Raw genomic sequence first — 18,195 nt, forward strand, 5'->3', positions numbered from 1 at the left:
ATCACTTCTTTTATATTACAATACTACTCTCATTTACTAATTTTTTTTTTTTTTTTAGTTTTTGGGCCACACCTGGTGATGCTCAAGGGTTACTCCTGGCTATTTGCTCAGAAATCGTTCCTGGCTCGGGGGACCATATGGGATGCTGGGGAATTGAATCGCAGTCCTTCTAGGTCAGCGCATGCAAGGTAAACTAACGCCCTACCGTTTGTGCCACCGCTCTGGCCCTCTCTAACATTATTAAGAGATTGCCCTTGTCACTCATTTCTCAACATTTACATCTAGAGGTTAGAAATAATTCGGTGGGCAGGGTATTGGTCTTGCACAAGGGAGAGATCCCTCAAAACAAAAGGTGTGAATTTGCAAGTTTTCTCCTATTTTGTTGCATATTCCCTTCAAATATAAAACCATTTAAAAGATTTAGAACTCAAATCTCAGTCTGATTCCATGAAATGAGAAGATGTAATTTTGGTTGGATGCATAAAAAAAATTTAACCACTCAATTAAAATATCAATATATTGGGGCCAGAGAGATAGCATGGAGGTAAGGCATTTGTCTTTCATGCAGAAGGTCATTGGTTCTAATCCCGGCATCCCATATGGTCCCCGGAGCCTGCCAGGAGGATTCCTGAGGGTGGAGCCAGGAGTGACCCCTGAGCACTGCTGGGTGTAACCTAAAAACCAAAACAAACAAAAAAAAATCAATATATTAAGACTTTTGGAAGTTGGATGGCTCAAAAGGTCACCTTGTGATTTGTTGTATACTTAAAGTCCTTATTCTACTATTTAGAGTATGAACTTAATACTTGGAACTTGGCTCGCAAGTGTCTGAGGGTAAAATTCCCACATGTGGGCTGCAATGTTCCAAGTGCTGCACATAAAGTCAGGAACAGATCATGAACTTTAAAGCCACCAAAATTAATGTACTGTACTTTGTCGTAGAGTTGAAAAATCAGCAATGATTAACAATGACCTAGAAACAAATCACAAAAGGCTAATCCAAAGTTTTCATATACTACTTAAAAACATCATTTTAAACAGGTTCTTAATTATTATGTCCTGTAACAACAAATCTTGGCCAATGGTGAATTAAACATTATTCATGGATCTAAGCTTCTGATGAACTCATTTAAGTTTCCAAGAACCTGTGACTGACATTAAGTGAGAACTAATTGTATATAGTAATTATAAAATGCTCAGTGGAAACTGCTTATTTTTTAACCAGGGGCTGGGGGCAGGAGTCACAGATTATGTTTTTGTTTGGTTCTGAACCCAAGGTGTTAGGCATATAAGACATGATTTCTACCACTGATAGTTGTGTTTAAAAATATTTATTTTGGGGCCGGGTAGGTGGCGCTGGAGGTAAGGTGTCTGCCTTGCAAGCGCTAGCCAAGGAAGGACCGCGGTTCGATCCCCCGGCGTCCCATATGGTCCCCCCAAGCCAGGGGCAATTTCTGAGCGCATAGCCAGGAGTAACCCCTGAGCGTCAAACGGGTGTGGCCCAAAAACCAAAAAAAAAAAAATAAAAAAAATAAAAATATTTATTTTAGGAATTGGAGAGAGAGAGAACAGCGGTAGGGCATTTGCCTTGCAAGCAGCCGACTCAGTACCAAAGTTGGTTAGAATCCTGGCATCCCATATGGTCGCCCTTGCCTGGCAGGTGCGATTTCTTTTTTTTTTTTTTTTTTTTTTTTGGTTTTTGGGCCACACCCTGTGACACTCAGAAGTTGCTCCTGGCTTCTTGGGGGACCATATGGGACGCCGGGGGATCGAACCGCGGTCCGTCCTAGGCTAGTGCAGGCAAGGCAGGCACCTTACCTCCAGCGCCACTGCCCGGCCCCGGCAGGTGCGATTTCTGAGCACAGAGCCACGAGTAATCCCTGAGCTGTCACCGGGTGTGGCCCCAAAAAACAAACGAAAACCAAAAACCACCCAAAAATTATTTATACATTTAAAAAAATTTGGGGGACCCACATGTGTCTGTGCTCAGGCATATGTGGTGCCAAGACTGAACCTGGCTGGCCACATATAAAGCCACTATTTGTAACTTTAAAAGTCATTTTAATTTTATTAAATTATGTGTTGTTAGCATGAAGAGCATCTTTATAAAGCAGTTAGTGGATTTATACTCTTACTTAGATAGATAGGCTAGTCTGTGTTCCAAGTATCTCTTGTCATTTTTCAGGCCACACTCTGTGTGCTCAGGGAGCCATATGAGGTGCTAGGTCAGCAATGAACAAGGCAGGTGCCTTACCCACTGCACATCCTCCCTTTTTATGGCCTACAGATCACAGTGGCATTTGAAAAACAGAAAAAGCACGTTAAAAAAAATAGAAACAGAAACTATTAGCACTATTTAAAAGTTCTGCACTTCAAGTCTGGACTATATACCAGTTCTACCAACTAAAACTCATGCAGCTTTCCATTCAATAAATAATAAAGGGCTGTTTACCCCCAGGTCTATTGCTTTTCTACAAAGAAGGCCTAGGGACTGAAAAGATAGCACAGTAGGATGCATGTCGTGCACGCAGTTGACCTGGGTTCAATCCCTCCAGCACTGCATATGGTTCCTTAAGTCCCATTAGGAATGATCCCAGAGCAGAGAGCCAGGAGTCAAGTCCTGAGTACCACTGGGTGTGACCCAAAAAGTCATTTGGCAAGCCATCTCTTACAAGACTGGGCTATAAAGTGGCCCAGCCAAACAGCTTCTGTGGGAAAGGAGAGATGTGTCCTATTAGGTAATCCATTAGGACCTATTTACAAAACTGCCTTATTAAAAAGGCTCAGTACATAAAAAGCTGTTTCAACAACTGAGCCTGCAGCAAGACAGCAGTTCTACAGTCACCCTCACTCAAATACAGACCCAATTTTGAGAAACCTTAACTACCTAATCTTTTTATACTTATGATGAATCTTGAAAATTTAAATAAAACTCAGTAATTTAAATTACTATTAATAATTACATATTATAAATCTATGTATTTTATTGTTGGCTGTATATTTATATATGGATATATAATGTATATTATATAATAATTATTAAATCAAATAAAAAATTAAAACTACTAAGCAGGGGGACTGGAGAGATAGCATGGAGGTAGGGCATTTGCCTGCATGCAGAAGGACTATGGTTCGAACTCCAGCATCCCATATGGTCCCCTGAGGCTGCCAGGAGTGATTTCTGAGCAGAGCCAGAAGTAACCCCTGGGTGCTGCCGGGTGTGACCCAAAAAACCCAAAAACCAAAACAAACAAAACTAAGCAGGGGCTGGAAAGATAGCACAGTGGTAGGGCATTTGTCTTGCATGAGGTGATCCAGGATGGACCCAGATTCTATTATTCCCGGCATCCCATATTGTCCCCGAGGTTACCAGGAACACCAGAAGAGCCAGGAGTAACTCCTAAGCACTGCTGGGTGTGGCCAAAAAAAAAAACAAAACAAAAAAAAAAACACAACAACTAAGCAGTAGAAAATGTCTATTACAGAATAAAGTGTTCCAAATTTGAAATGAAGCCCAAAATTTGAATCCCTATTCATCTCATCTTAACAGTGAATGACTTTTAAGAGGTTACTCAACCTTCTGAGAAGGTCCATAAAAGATACCACCAGTGCAGGAGTAATAATAGTACAGTGGGTAAGTTGTTTGCCTTGCAAACGTGAGTTCCATCCCCAGCATCCATATGATTCCCCAGAGAGAGCACCATCAAGAGTGATTCCAGAGTGCAGAGCCAGGAAGCCAGGAGTTATCCTTGAATACTCCCTAGTGTGGCCACAAAACCAAGAAAAAAATGAAAAAGACCACACCATCTATTTCATAGACATGCCACCTCTCTCTGGATCAGGCAATTTCCCACTAACTTAGCTGATATAAAGATACCAGACTAATGGGACTGGAGCAAAGCACAGTGGTAGGGCGTGTGCCTTATATATGGCTGCCCAGGATGGAGCTGGATTCGATCCTGCCATCCCATATGGTCCCCCAAACCAAGAACAAATTCTGAGTGCATAGCCAGGAGTAACCCCTGGGCGTCACTGGTATCCAAAGGATACCAGATTAAGATGGGTAACTCAAACATCACAAGAACATAAACTTTTCAGGCTATAACATTATTTCCTGTGGTAAGAACCAGATTATTTTTTGGGTATGATTGGGCCATACCCCAGTGTTCTGAGATTATGCCTGAATCGAGATCTGGGTGAGGGCCAGAGCAATAGCACAGCTGGTAGTGTTTGCTCAGTTTTGATCCCTGGCATACCATAGAGTTCCCCAAAACTGCCAGAAGTGTTAACAAGTGCACATCCAGGAATAACCCCTGAGGGCTGCCAGGTGTGGCCCAAAACCAAAACTAAACAAACAAACAATCTGGGTGAGTACAGCATGTGCAAGGTAAACCTCTTACCTGTTGAACTATCTTTCCAGTTCCCAATACTTATCTAAAGAAAATAAAAAATCTGGGTCAGAGCAATAACACACTGGTAGGGCATTTGCTTTGCATGCAGACAACCTGGACAGACCTGGGTTTGATCCCCAGAAACCCATATAGTCCCCAGAGTCTGCCAAAAGTGATTTCTGAGCACAGAGCCAGGAGTAGAAGCCTGAGCTTCACTGGGTGTGGCTCAAAAACAAAACAAAAAAAGAACAAAGAGGGGCCAGAGAGATAGAATGGAGGTAAGGTGTTTGCCTTGCATGCAGAAGGATGTTGGTTTGAACCCCAGCATCCCATATGGTCCCCCGAGCCTGCCAGAAGCAATTTCTGAGTGTAAAGCCAGGAGTAACCCGAGTGCTGCAGGGTGTGACCCAAAAGAAAAGAAAAAAAAGTTATTCTAAGGACCTGTAGAAAAAGGTATGGATAAGTTAGCATTTTATATGGCCAATTGCTTTAATTTTAAAGTTATTTGGGGAGGGAGAGATACGTAAGTATAAATGATACAGCCTATGTCTGGACAAACGTCTTCAGCTTATGAAAAACCAAACACTGCATTTTGCTTGAATAAAAAAAAGTCCTCAATTACCCTACAGCTAAGAATGGGCAAAGCACACACTAATCCCAAACTGGCAGTAAATACAGAAATTCCATGTGTGGCTTGGAGAAACCATCTTTAGGCTGCAAAATGCTTTCATGTCTTTGAAATAAACCTTGAGCCTGAGTACAAAGGAGCAAATGCAAGGAAAAAAAGCAATATATGGGTTCAAAAACACACTGCACAGGAACCGGAGAAAAAGAAATAGCACAGTGGGCTAAGCACATGTTTTGCATGTGAGAGGTCCAGGTTGATTCCCTTACAGCATCACTAAGGTTTCCCAAGCTTCTTGGAGCAATTCTTGAACACAGCAGGGTGTGATCCCCAGCCTGGAAACAGTTAATGATGATGCTAATATTAGTTCCAAGTCACATAAGATGCCCCTCTCCCCACCAATCTGAAAATGACTGGTTCTCAACCTAGCTGTGTGATCTTGAATTAACCTCTGGGAGTCTCATTGTTCCCATCTGTAAACTATGGTGTTGAAAGCCTCTGGCCATAGTAACAATAAATTTCATCACTCAATTTGAAGTTTTTCTGTTAGAAAAAATGTTAAACACCAAAGTGTGTGTGTGAGTGTGTTTGTGTGTGTATATACTCTGAAATTTTTCTAAACCTATTTCTTAGATTTAGTGTTCCTTACTATTTAAATGTAACTAGCATACATTAGGATTTAGCCATCTTATCTGCTTTACTTTTAAGGCACCAAATCCAAAGAATGTAAAAATGGGGGGAGAAAAGTATTCTTTTATTACCATGTATGAATGATCCCTTAAAATGGCACTCAGACTCAATGCTTTTATTAAGTAACTTAATCAAAAGTACTTTCAATAAAGGATTTTGGATAGCGAGTCTAATCAAAGTAAGGCTATTTGAGATTGCCAAGAACTGATCTCCAATTGACACGGTTTCCTCTCAAAAGCAGCTAACTGGACCTTCAAAACCCATACTTTAAAATATAAAGAAGGGGCCAGAGAGATAGCACAGCGGTAAGGCATCCATATGGTCCCCTGAGCTTGCCAGGAGCAATTTCTGAGTACAGAGCCAGGAGTAATCCCTGCGCATAGCTGGATATAGCCCCCAAACCAATGAACCAACCAATAAACTGCTAAAAAAAAAAAAAAAAACCAAAAAACAGAAAACAAAGACTTAGAGGTCTGACTAGTGGTTACTAAATGACAAATGTAAAAAAAAGTATACTACTACAGGATAGTCCAATTTCTACCTCCAAACAGGTGATATTACCCAAAGCATACAAACATGCCTCCAAATGTGAAGTACGTTTTCTCCAACTTCCAGGTTCGATGCAAACTGGGAATGGGTACACCTGTGTCTTAAGTCCCATCATAGGAGCTGCTGCAGGGGGTGCAGGGCGCGGGGAAACTCCCTGCAGAGTTAAAACAACCCACTAAACTCTGCCTGGCAGGTGGAGGCGTTGGAGAAAGGGTATTTCCAAACTCACAAAGAACCCTCCCAAAGAGTCCCCCCCCCAAAAACAAATGATATCCTGAAAGTGAAAAGTGTGTGTATGTGTGTGTGTTGGAGAAAGGCTACTTCTAAACTCACATAGAACCCTTCCACGCCCCCCAAGAGTTCTCCCTGGAACAAATGATGTCCTGAAAGTGAAAACTCTGGGGGTGGGGGTGTGCCTGTGCCCGTGTGTGAAATCCCACTTTGTGGGAGGCTGCTCCAAGAAGGATTCGACGCCCTCCAGCGGTCCTCAAACTATGGCCCGCGGGCCACATATTGTATCTGTTTTGTTTCTTCATTGCAAAATAAGATATGTGCAGTGTGCATAAGATTTCGTTTATAACTTTTGTTTTTCTATAGTCAGACCCTCCAATGGTCTGCGTGACAGTGAACTGACCCCCTGTTTAAAAACTTTGAGGACCCTTGCCTAGACGACAGGCACACAAGAATAACATCAGAGGGGCCAGAGAGAAAGAGAGAGAAATGATAGCATGGAGGCAAGGCATTTTTGCCTGGCATGCGGGACAGCGGTTCGAATCCCGGCATGCCATAGGGTCCCCGGAGCCTGCCAGGAGCCATTTCTGAACGTAGAGCCAGGAGGGACCCCCTGAGCGCTGCTGGGTGCGACCCCAAAACCAATCCCCTATAAAGAAAGACTACTCCGCACTCTGGGCAGGGGATCCCCATCCCATCATTCGCCTCCCAGAACACAAACCCGCGCAATCGGCGGGTGCGGGGGGGGGGTCCCCATCGTGTGCATGTGCGAGAGAGGCGGGCCTCAAGGTCACCCACTCACTCACGCGGGCTCCCCAAACCCCAGGTGTGCGTGTGCGTGTGCGTGCCCCGCCGTCCCAGGCTCCCCGCGCGGGGCTCACCGTCGCTCTCGGCGCGCACGAGCAGGGACATGCCCTTGAGGCGCTCCACGTAGCCCGACGACACGTGGCCCGTGCCGCGGTCGTCCCACTGGCGGTCCTCGTTGAGCGTGTACACCTTGACGCGCCGCCGCGTGTCGCTCATCGTGCCGACGCCCTCGCCCGCGGGCCGACTGACGACGACGACGACGAGCCGGAGCAGGAGGAAGAACAGGAGCAGAACAGGAGCAGGAGCGGGCCTCACAGCCGCCGCCGCGTCGCCGCCGCCCGCATGGCCCGAACAGGGGCCGCCCGCCCGCTCGCTCGCTCGCTCGCCCCTGGTCGTCTCGCCCGCCTCGGCGCTATTGTCCGCCCGTCGCTTCCTCCGCTGCACCGACGGCCGCGTCGCCTTCCTGGGATCCTGCCGGGCTTTCCCCCTCTCCCTCCCGCCCGCCCTCCTTCACTGCCCGCTTGCTGCCTCCGCCATCGCCGCCGCCGTCCAGCCGCTTCCCGCGCGCCCTCAGGTCGCCGCCGCCATGTTTCCCAGCTCGCTCCCCAGCCCAGCCTCCGGCTCCTCCACGACACCCCGCCGCCGCCTCTCCGGGCGCGGGGGCAGCCCCGCGAGCGAGCAAGCCCCGAGCGCGCTCAGCTGCCTCCGCAGACGCCTCTGCCCTCGTCTCTCCGCGCCGCCTCGGCCGCCTCTTCCGTCTTCCTCACGGCGCCGCCGCCATCTTGGCTCGCCCCTCTCGGGAGCGGCGCGCGCGGGGCCACCCAGGCCGCGGCTGCAGGGGCGCCGCCGGAAGTGTCCGGCGCTCGCGGCGCTGGGGGGTGGGGAAGGCCTCTCTCGGCTTGAGGCGGGGTGAGAAGCGGAGCGGAGCTGACGAAGCGGAATCCGCTCGCTGCTCGGCGCGCCGGTGACGGCCCCGGGCTCGCTCCCTCGCTCGCTCCTTCTTTCGCGTCGCCCGCACGCCGCACGTCCGGCGAGCGCGCTGCACGGCGCATGCGTGGCGTGCGTCGCGCGCGCTGTTTACGTCATCCGTCCGCGCCGGCTGCGCACGCGCGCGCGCGGGAGTGGCGGAGGGAGGCCGCTTCCGGTTGCGGCCTAAGCAGATCTGGGCTTAGGAGTTTCCCCGCCGCAGGATCGAGGCGCTGGGTTTTGGGGTTTCTTCCTTCTGCTCCTTTCACTCATCCTTAATGAAATAATGTATTGTGATCCACTGTGTCATGATCCACAATACTATAGCCTCAATGTAAAAGGAGTTACATAGATTTTGTGGCTTTAGATTGCTTTTGTGTACATAGATTTTGTGGCTTTAGATTGCTTTTGTGTACTGCTAAGCAATGTTATAATGTACTACAATCTGGAGACTTCAGGGACAATTGTGCATGGGTTTTGTTTTATTTCTTTTCAATTTTTTGGCTGAAACTTCAAAATTAAGGTGTCAGCAAGGGGATTTCTTTTGAGAACTCTGTTTATGGGTAATTGTCTTCCACTGTGACTTCACCTTGTCCTCTTTCTTTGCATCGTTGTCTTCATAAAATAAAAAAACAAAAAAACACTTTGGTTTTGGTGTGAAGCTCGCCCCACGTTGTTAAGTGAAGAAGCAACAAGCAAACAAGCCCCCCACCTTCCCCCAACTGGCTCTAGTTCCTTGCCTCAGGTTAGGATAGCCTGCCCACAGACCTGTACCGACTTGGCCCTTGGTGGAGGCTGCTACTTCTAAAGGGATCCCCACCTCTTACAACTAGTCAAAATCCTTTGCACAATCCCACAGATCTCTTTAATTTCTTGATGCCAACAGTTTTTTTTAAAAATATTTTTCAAGCTCTCCTGATTGCAAAACCAGTCGAAAGATTTGCAGGAATAAATGCACTACCTAATAATAGCAATGAGTGCTGTGCACCCCTAGAGGTTAAGCACCCTTAATCCTCACCATGGGGTGTGCCTGTCCTGCCTGCCCTGCCTGCCGGGCATGGGTGGATTCCTTTGCCACTGTTGGAATGCCTTCTGTCCTTCCTCCAGGGCCCTCAGTCGGGAATAAAATTGTCAGTCACATAAGTCATTTTTTGTGAGGGGGGAATTGATGGAAATCTGACAGGTTTTCAAAAGTAGGGAAAAACGGGGTTTTTGCTTGTTGGCATGAATTTTGGGGATCCATCCGTGCGGGATGGTGGGGATAAGGGGGCTCAGGGGCTACTTGCTGCTTGGCATCTTGCCCGTCCAGGCAATTCAGGATTAAAGAAGGTCCTGGTCTGCAAAGGGTTTTTCCTCTTTTGAGCTACCCCTACACCGACTTAATTTTAACAATATGTCTTAGTGTAGCTATCTTCAAAACATTACTGATTAGATAGATATATTACACCTCTTCTCTTTTGTACTTGATTAAAAATTGGATGTGTAATTATATTTTTTACAACAGTACTAGATACTTTAATTTTGCAGTTAGAGTCCCAGGCCCAATGAATGGCAACAAACACAGATTTCCCAAAAAGCAAGTAGAGTGTCAATGTTTAAATAAAAACTCAATATTTGGTTCCGCAACGACAGAGGTTGTGTGGATCTAGTGGCAATTACACATATATGTGGCAGGCTCACATTATAAATGGGCAGTTTGAATTTGATATATAGGCTTTCTCTACATTTGAAAGCAAATCTTTGCTAATTTGCTGGATATGGTTGATAAGGTTTCTTTATTCTTTATCATTTTGTTGGCTTTTGGGGGGTTTGGGCCACATCTCGCAGTGTATAGAGGTTTGTATATTCCTGCCTCTGTGCTCAGGGATCACTATTCTTATTTGTCTCAGGACCATATGGGATGCCAGAGATTGAATCTCTGGTTGGCCCCGTGCAAAGCAAGCACTTATCCACTAGCCTATTGCAGTCCCATGGTTGGTTTCTTTTCAAGTCTGAAAATGCTCACACTTAAATCATGTGTGTGTGTGTGTGTGTGTGTGTATTAGTATATATATTAGTGTATATTTATTCTAGTGGTAATGAGACATTCTCCACCCTCCCTAAAATAATAAACCAAATCATAAAGACAGGTCTACTTTCAAATAAATGGGAAAAAACTTATATCCAACTATTTAGACTAAGGCATTACCCAGGATATGACTTTCACTAATAAAATCTGAGGTTGAACCTCCTACCTCTGCTAAATACAAAGAAATCTTTGCAGGGGCCAGAGAGATCTTACAGAGTAGGGCGCTTGCCTTCATGCACTGGATCTGGGTTTGATCCTGGCATAACATATCAATTCATGAGCAGTGCCCCTAAGGTATGAGCCCAGAACAAAAAACAAACAGAAAGAAATCCTGGGGCTGGAGCTATAGCACAGGGAAGGGCATTTGCCTTGCACGTGGCCATCCAGGACGGACCTTGGTTCTATCCCCGCGTCCCATAGTCCCATATGGTCCCCCAAGCCAGAGCGATTTCTGAGTGCAGAGGCAGGAGTAACCCCTAAGCGCTGCCAAGTGTGACCCAAAAACAAAACAAAAATCCCTGTTCATCCTATATAAACAAAAGTATGAAATTATTTTCTAAAAGGTAAAATGCAATAATTTCTGGCATCATGGTATAAGAACAATTTTTGTCTGTTTCTGAAGAACTGCACTTTTTCCGCATATAGATTAAGGATTAAATAAGCTTCATCATATTAGTAACTTAATTGGTTTTCAAAACAGACATGGACATTTTTGGCAAAGCACCCTGTCTTTTACAAAATGTATTTATTTATTTATTTATTTATTTATTTATGTTGGTTTTTGGGTCACACCCAGCAGTGCCCAGGCTCTACGCTCAGAAGTCGCTCCTGGCAGGCTTGGGGGAACCATATGTGATGTTGGGATTTGAATCACCGTTTGTCCTGGACTGGCTGCATGCAAGGCAAATGCCCTACCGCTGTCATATCTCTCTAGTCCGAGAAAAATATTCCTTTTTTTGTTTTGTTTGTTTTGGGTCACACCTGGCAGTGCTCAGGGGTTACTTCTAGCTCTATGCTCAGAAGTCGCTCCTGGCAGGCCGGGGAACCATTTGGGATGCTGGGATTTGAATCACCGTCCTTCTGCATGCAAGGCAAACGCCCCACCTCCATGCTATCTCTCCGGTCCCAAAATCTTTGTATTTTTATTTTTTGTTTTGGGGCCATACCCGGTGATTCTCAGGGGTTGCTATGTGCTCAGAAATTATTCCTGGTTCGGGGGACCATATGGGACTCTGGGGGATCAAACCTCGTCCATCCTAGGTCAGCCTCATGCAAGGCAAATGCCCTACTGCTTCGCCACTGTTCCAGCCCCTTTTACAGAATCTTTTTAAACAACAGAAAGCATATATTTGGGAAAAACTTAATTAGGTTGCATGTAATATGAAAAAACGTTTAAATAGACTTAAGTAACTTGTATAGATCTTGAGCTGTACCACTCAAGGTTCTTTTTTTGTTTTGTTTGGAATGGGGATTGGGTTACATCTGATGTACTCTGGTTATTCCTAGCTCTACATTCAGAAAATACTCTATTGGGCTCAAGGGATCATACTGAATGTGGGGATCAAACCCTGGTGAGCCACTTGTAAGGCAAATATTTTTCCTGATATACTATTGCTTCAGCTTCTGCATCATTCAGGATTCTACCAGAGAATTAACATGTAGGATATATACAGCCTATTCAATTAGTTAGATTTTTTTTTTTTTTTTTGGTTTTTGGGTCACACCTGGCAGCGCTCAGAGGTTACTCCTGGCTCTACACTCAGAAATCGCTCCTAGGGGCCGGGTAGGTGGCGCTGGAGGTAAGGTGTCTGCCTTGCAAGCGCTAGCCAAGGAAGGACCGCGGTTCGATCCCCTGGCGTCCCATATGGTCCACCCAAGCCAGGGGCGATTTCTGAGCACATAGCCAGGAGTAACCCCTGAGCGTCAAACGGGTGTGGCCCAAAAACCAAAAAAAAAAAAAAAATCGCTCCTAGCAGGCTCTGGGACCATATGGGATGCTGGGATTTGAACCACCGTCCTACTGCATGCAAAGCAAATGCCTTACCTCCATGCTATCTCTCTGGCCCCTCAATTAGTTTTTTTATGTTATTGCATCTGGCTAAGTAAGTCTGAAATGTCTGAAATTGGAAGATAACATCAGTGGCCTGCTGAAAACTTATAGAGAAGTTGACACATGGTTATAAACTTTCTTCTTAGAGAAATAATGAATTTTGCCTTTAAAACTTCAAATTACTGGGGCCAGCGAGGTGGCACTAGAGGTAAGGTGTCTGCCTTGCAAACCCTAGCCAAGGAAGGACCGTGATTTGATCCCCCAGCGTCCCATATGGTCCCCCCAAGCCAGGGGCAATTTCTGAGCACTTAGCCAGGAATAACCCCTGAGCGTTACCGGGTGTGGCCCGAAAAAGAAACTTTAAATTACTTAGGTTTATATAAAAATTAACTGAATTTGTAGATACAAAATAGCCTTACCTGGGTTAGAATAATTGGGTATGAACCCAGCCAAACATTTTTTATTTGGGAGTCACACCCAGTGTGCTCTGCATTCAGTGATCACTCCTTGCAGGGCTCAGGGGACCTTGTAGGATGCTGGAGTTTCCAATTAAGTTGTCTGCTTGCAAGGCAAACTTCCTACCTCTGTACTACCACTCCAGCCTCCTAAACAGACACAAGCTTAATCATCCTAGTAACAAATAATTATTTTATTTACAAATGCTTATGCTGTGTTCAAATGTCATATAAAAAGTTGTGAATGAATGGGGCCAGAGCAGTGGCGCAAACGGTAAGGCATCTGCCTTGCATGCACTAGCTTAGGACAGACTATGGTTCAATCACCCGGCATCCCATATGGTCCCCCACACCAGGAGCAATTTCTGAGTGCAGAGCCAGGATTAATCCCTAAGTGTCACCAGGTATGGCCCCAAAACAAAACAAAACAAAACAAAAGTTGCAAATGAAATTCAATGATGAGAGTTATAAATAACAAAGGTTGAGACATTGGGTTTAGGGGTTTGGATTGTGGGTTCTGCTGTTGAGTTGTAATGGTTAACATCTCTGTGCCTGGAGGCCTGAGCACAGCATAGGGTATTTGCCTTGTATGTGGCCAACACGGGACGGACCCCAGTTCAATGCTGTGCATCTCATATGGTTCCCCAAGCCTGCCAGGAGTGATTTTTGAGTGCAGAGCCAGGAGTAACCCCAGAATGCTGCTGGGTGTGACACCCCCCACCAAAAAAGAAAGAAAGAAAGAAAGAAAACCCACATCTCTGTGGTTTAGTTTCTACCTCTTTAAAACAGGAAGTGGCCCAGAGACAGTACAGGGATTAAAGTGCTTGCTTTGTATTTAGTAGACTCTAGTTCAAATCCCTGACCCCACATATAGTTCCTTGCGTACTATCAAGTCACTATTGAGTGAAGAGCCAGGAAGAGCTCCTTTGCAACCACAAGGACAGCCCACCTCCCACCCCAATAAATAGATAAAATAGGAATAGTAAAAAATGTCTAGAATTGTAGGGATTAGATAAAATACCGACTCCTTCCACGCTCTGACCAAAAAGCTTTCCCTTTTGACATATATGCCTGCATGTTAACAGAACCTTGTCAAATACGCAGTGAAGTCCATTCGTGATGCTGCCATTTGTACCTATTCACCTTGAACCATCTTGCATTCCTTATTTTAGAGAGTTGTCTGCTTGAAACTAAAGGCTTGCAAAAATAGCTGGGATATTAGCTTAGATATAGCTCAGAGCCCTTGCCTCACAGGTGAGTCTCTGACTTTGCTCCCTGGCATCACACACACACACACACACACACACACACACACACACACACACACACACACACACACACACACACACGGAACAAAAATAGGGCTGCTGCTAGAGACAATAAGGAAAGGATGCTGATGGTGTAGGTGTCTTTCGTCTCAGCAATTCTCTCAGGTCATAGTCCTTTCACAAGAGGAAAATGGGCAACAAGAGCGGCCGAATATGAAATATGAAATAAATAAAACCACACAGGGAATGTGGGGTCAACACTTTTCTGGCAGGAGTGCGACAAGTTTAACGTTTTGAGCAGGGGAATTTATAGGGGTAAAATTAGCCACAGGTGAAGAATAATTGTAATCACAAAGCCTAGTACAACAATAACAATGGGTGTGTCACACTATGGGTGTGACTGTAAAAATTCTAAGTTACAAGAGAGAAGGTCACAACTCAAGGTAACTCCTTGCAAGCTTACTTTAAATGCAAAATCAGGATTAGGAGGAAGTAGGAAATATCTAGAAACTTGATCTTTCTAGGCTGGACTCTCTAGTTTTAGAGGTTAAGTAAAGGGAGGAACCAAATCCCCAAGAATGAGCTTCCCTATTTCTAAAGGAGGGTCAATAGTCAAGATCTGCATTCTGGTTATGCCCTTGATTACCAGAAACTGCAATTGCAAAGAGAAAAGTTGTCTTTGCTTTTAGGGCTGACTATATCCAGAAAAAGGGGTTCTCAAATAAACTTTGGTGCTGGATATTTCATGACATTCATAAATGTTTTACTACCTTGCACTTATATAAAATAGATGAAAATATTAAACAGGAAAAAATACATAACAGAAAAATACTCTAGTAACCATCTGCCTTTGTTGTCATTGTCGTTGCATTTTCCTAAGATGTAAATACATGACTATGTAACATTTGTGATAAAAATGTGACCATTTCTGAGAGTACAGTGGGTAGGGCAATTGCCAACCTGGGTTCAATGCCTCAGCATCCCAGATGGTTTCTGAATACTGATCCAGGAGTAACCCCTAAGCACCACCAGGTGTGGCCCCCAAACAAAAAAATAAACAAAACAAACAAAAATGTACCCACTTCTTTTTTTTCCTACCCTAGTATAATATTATGGACAAATCAGAAAATGAAATTAATGTTGGATAAAAGCCCGAGCAACTGCAACTGTCAGAATTTGCTACCACCCACACAGTTCATTTCCTTAAATAGAGAAACTACTTCACAAATGCTAACTAGCCACTTTCTGCGTGTTGACAATAAGCAAAAACAGGCAGCAAATGAATTTAAAAAGAACAAATTAGATGGAAAAGAAATTCCAAGCCTGTCATTCTGTCAGCATGGTACAGATCACTTAAGATATTTGTGGGGAATAAACATTGCATGATTTCTTCTCTGTTTTTCTCTTGTGTAGGTTCCTATGCAAAAAAAAAAAAAAAAAACTCATGAGGGGGCTGGAGCAATAGCACAGTAGGTAGAGCATTTGCCTTGCACACAACCGACCTGGGTTCAATTCCCAGCATCCCATATGGTCCCCAAAACTACCAGGAATGATTTCTGAGCTTAGAGCCAGGTGTCCCATATGGTCCCCTGTGCCTGCCCCCTGAGCACTGCTCTTTGGGTGTGGCCCCAAACCCAAACCAAACAAACCAAAATAAAATCTCAAAAAGAATAGGAGGAGGCCAAGCTATACCAAAGCAGGTAAGGGCACTTGCCTTACATTGGGCTTTCCCCAGCATTACCCAGAGCCTGCCAGGAGTAATTCCTGAGCTCAGAGCCAGACGTATACCCTGGAAGGGTGTGATAGATAGCACAGCGGCAGGGCATTTGCTTTGTAAACTGCCGACCTGGGTTGGACCTGGGATAGACCCGAGTTGGATTCCTGGCATCCCATATGGTCCCCCAAACCAGCCAGGATTGATTTCTGAGCGCAGAGCCAGGAGTAACCCTTAAGTGTCACTGGGTCTGCCCCTCCCCCCCAAAGTTCATCACTAGAAGGCCAGTAACGGGCTAAAGCGATAGTGTAGTGCAGGGGTGGGCAACCTGCGGCTCTTTTGATAGCATTTGCACAAACATTTGTTTTACATTAAGTGAAAAGTTCTTTTTTTTTTTTGGCCCGGAGAGATAGCACAGCAGCGTGTGCCTTGCAAGCAGCCAATCCTGGACCAAAGGTGGTTGGTTCGAATCCCGGTGTCCCATATGGTCCCCCGTGCCTGCCAGGAGCTATTTCTGAGCAGATAGCCAGGAGTAACCCCTGAGCACCGCTGGATGTGGCCCAAAAACCAAAAAAAAAAAAAAAAAGTTCTTTTTTTTTCTTCAGATTGACAACTAATTGCATGATCCTATATATAGCATTAAGATAAGAAGTGATGGGGCCTGAGAGATACCACATCGGCGTTTGCCTTGCAAGCAGCCAAACCAGAACCTAAGGTCGTTGGTTCGAATCCTGGCATCCCATATGCCTGCCAGGAGCTATTTCTGAGCAAATAGCCAGTAGTAATTCCTGAGCACTGCCGGGTATGGCCCAAAAACCAAAAAAAAAAAAAAAAAAAAAAAAAAAAGTGATGCATGCAGTGCTATATTTGTTTTAAATGTCATGATGGTTTTGCGGCTCCCAGGCTTTTTTTTTTTTTTTTTTTTTTCAGTTGGAAATGAGTCCAAGTGGCTTTAGTGGCTTTTTATGTCTTTTTTTTTTTTTTTTTTTTTTGGTTTTTGGGTCACACCCGGCATTGCTCAGGGGTTACTCCTGGCTGTCTGTTCAGAAATAGCTCTTGGCAGGCATGGGGGACCATATGGGACACCGGGATTCGAACCAACCACCCTTGGTCCTGGATCGGCTGCTTGCAAGGCAAATGCCGCTGTGCTATCTCTCCGGGCCTGGCTTTTTATGTCTTAAAGGTTGCTGGCCCCTATGGGTAAAGTCAGGCCTTGCATGTGCCTGACCCAGGTTCAATCCCGGGTGGTTCTCTAAGACTGGCAGGAGTGATGGCTGAACAAAGCAGTGCCAGGTGTAGCTCCAAAACAAAAATAAAAGTAGTACAATTATTGCCAGAGAGACAGTATAGGTGAAGCACTTGCCTTGCATATGGTGGTTTGAATCTCTGACACCACATTTGATCCCTTGAGCACTGCCAGGTGTGATCCCTGAGCAAAGAGCCAGGAACCAGCTCAGAGGATCTCTGGGTGTGATCCCAAATTTAAAAAAATCGTGCTTTAAATGCACTCTAGCTTGTCAGCATGATCCTGGAAGTTCAACAAATTAGTTTTTATTATTATTATTATTATTATTATTATTATTATTATTATTATTATTCACTTTTGTATCCTTCTGTGTCTTGGTACTTAGTAATTTTTTTTTGAACACTGCCAAAAGAAAAATCTTTTAAAAACTTGGGGGTGGTGATGGATGAAGACCAGTCCAGAAGCAACATAAAGACAGTGAATGTCAGGGCTGGAGCGATGGCACAAGTGGTAGGGCGTTTGCCTTGCATGTGCTAACCTAGGATGGACAGAGGTTCGATCCCTCGGTGTCCCATATGGTTCCCCCAAAGCCAGGAACGATTTCTAAGAGCATAGCCAGGAGTAACCACTGAGCATCACTGGGTGTGGCCCAAAAAGCAAACAAAACAAAACAAAAACAAGACAGTGAGGGCCGGCGAGGTGGCGCTAGAGGAAGGTGTCTGCTTTGCAAGCGCTAGTTCGATCCCTCGGGCTTCCCATATGGTCCCCCCAAGCCAGGGGCAATTTCTTTTTTTTTTTTTTTTTTTTTTTTTTTTTTTTGGTTTTTGGGCCACACCCGGTAACGCTCAGGGGTTACTCCTGGCTATGCGCTCAGAAGTCGCTCCTGGCTTGGGGGACCATATGGGACGCCGGGGGATCGAACCGCGGTCCGTCTCCTAGGCTAGCGCAGGTAAGGCAGGCACCTTACCTCCAGCGCCACCGCCCGGCCCCAGGGGGGCAATTTCTGAGCATCAAACGGGTGTGGCCAAAAAAAAAAAAAAGACAGTGAATGTAGGGCTTGAGTACTTGGATAGAGATAGTAGTGGTCTGAGTGGGGAGATACAGACATTTTTTTTCTTAATACTATACACTTTGA

The 18,195-nt window shown here is 45.2% G+C and overlaps 1 protein-coding gene across 2 annotated transcripts in view; it reads right to left on the reverse strand.

Annotated features, from left to right (window-relative positions):
- PPP4R3A (protein phosphatase 4 regulatory subunit 3A) overlaps positions 1-7,530 on the reverse strand; it is a 52,544-nt gene extending 45,014 nt beyond the window's left edge. For both annotated transcript variants that reach the window (XM_049769786.1, XM_049769785.1), the window contains exon 1: positions 7,368-7,530. In XM_049769786.1, coding sequence (XP_049625743.1) covers positions 7,368-7,509 — 142 coding nt within the window. In that variant the 5' untranslated portion in view covers positions 7,510-7,530. The remainder of the gene's footprint in view (positions 1-7,367) is intronic.
- Positions 7,531-18,195: the final 10,665 nt, after the last annotated feature.

The sequence above is a fragment of the Suncus etruscus genome, chromosome 3 (genome assembly GCF_024139225.1).
Source record: "Suncus etruscus isolate mSunEtr1 chromosome 3, mSunEtr1.pri.cur, whole genome shotgun sequence".
In the NCBI taxonomy this organism is placed as follows: Eukaryota; Metazoa; Chordata; class Mammalia; order Eulipotyphla; family Soricidae; genus Suncus; species Suncus etruscus.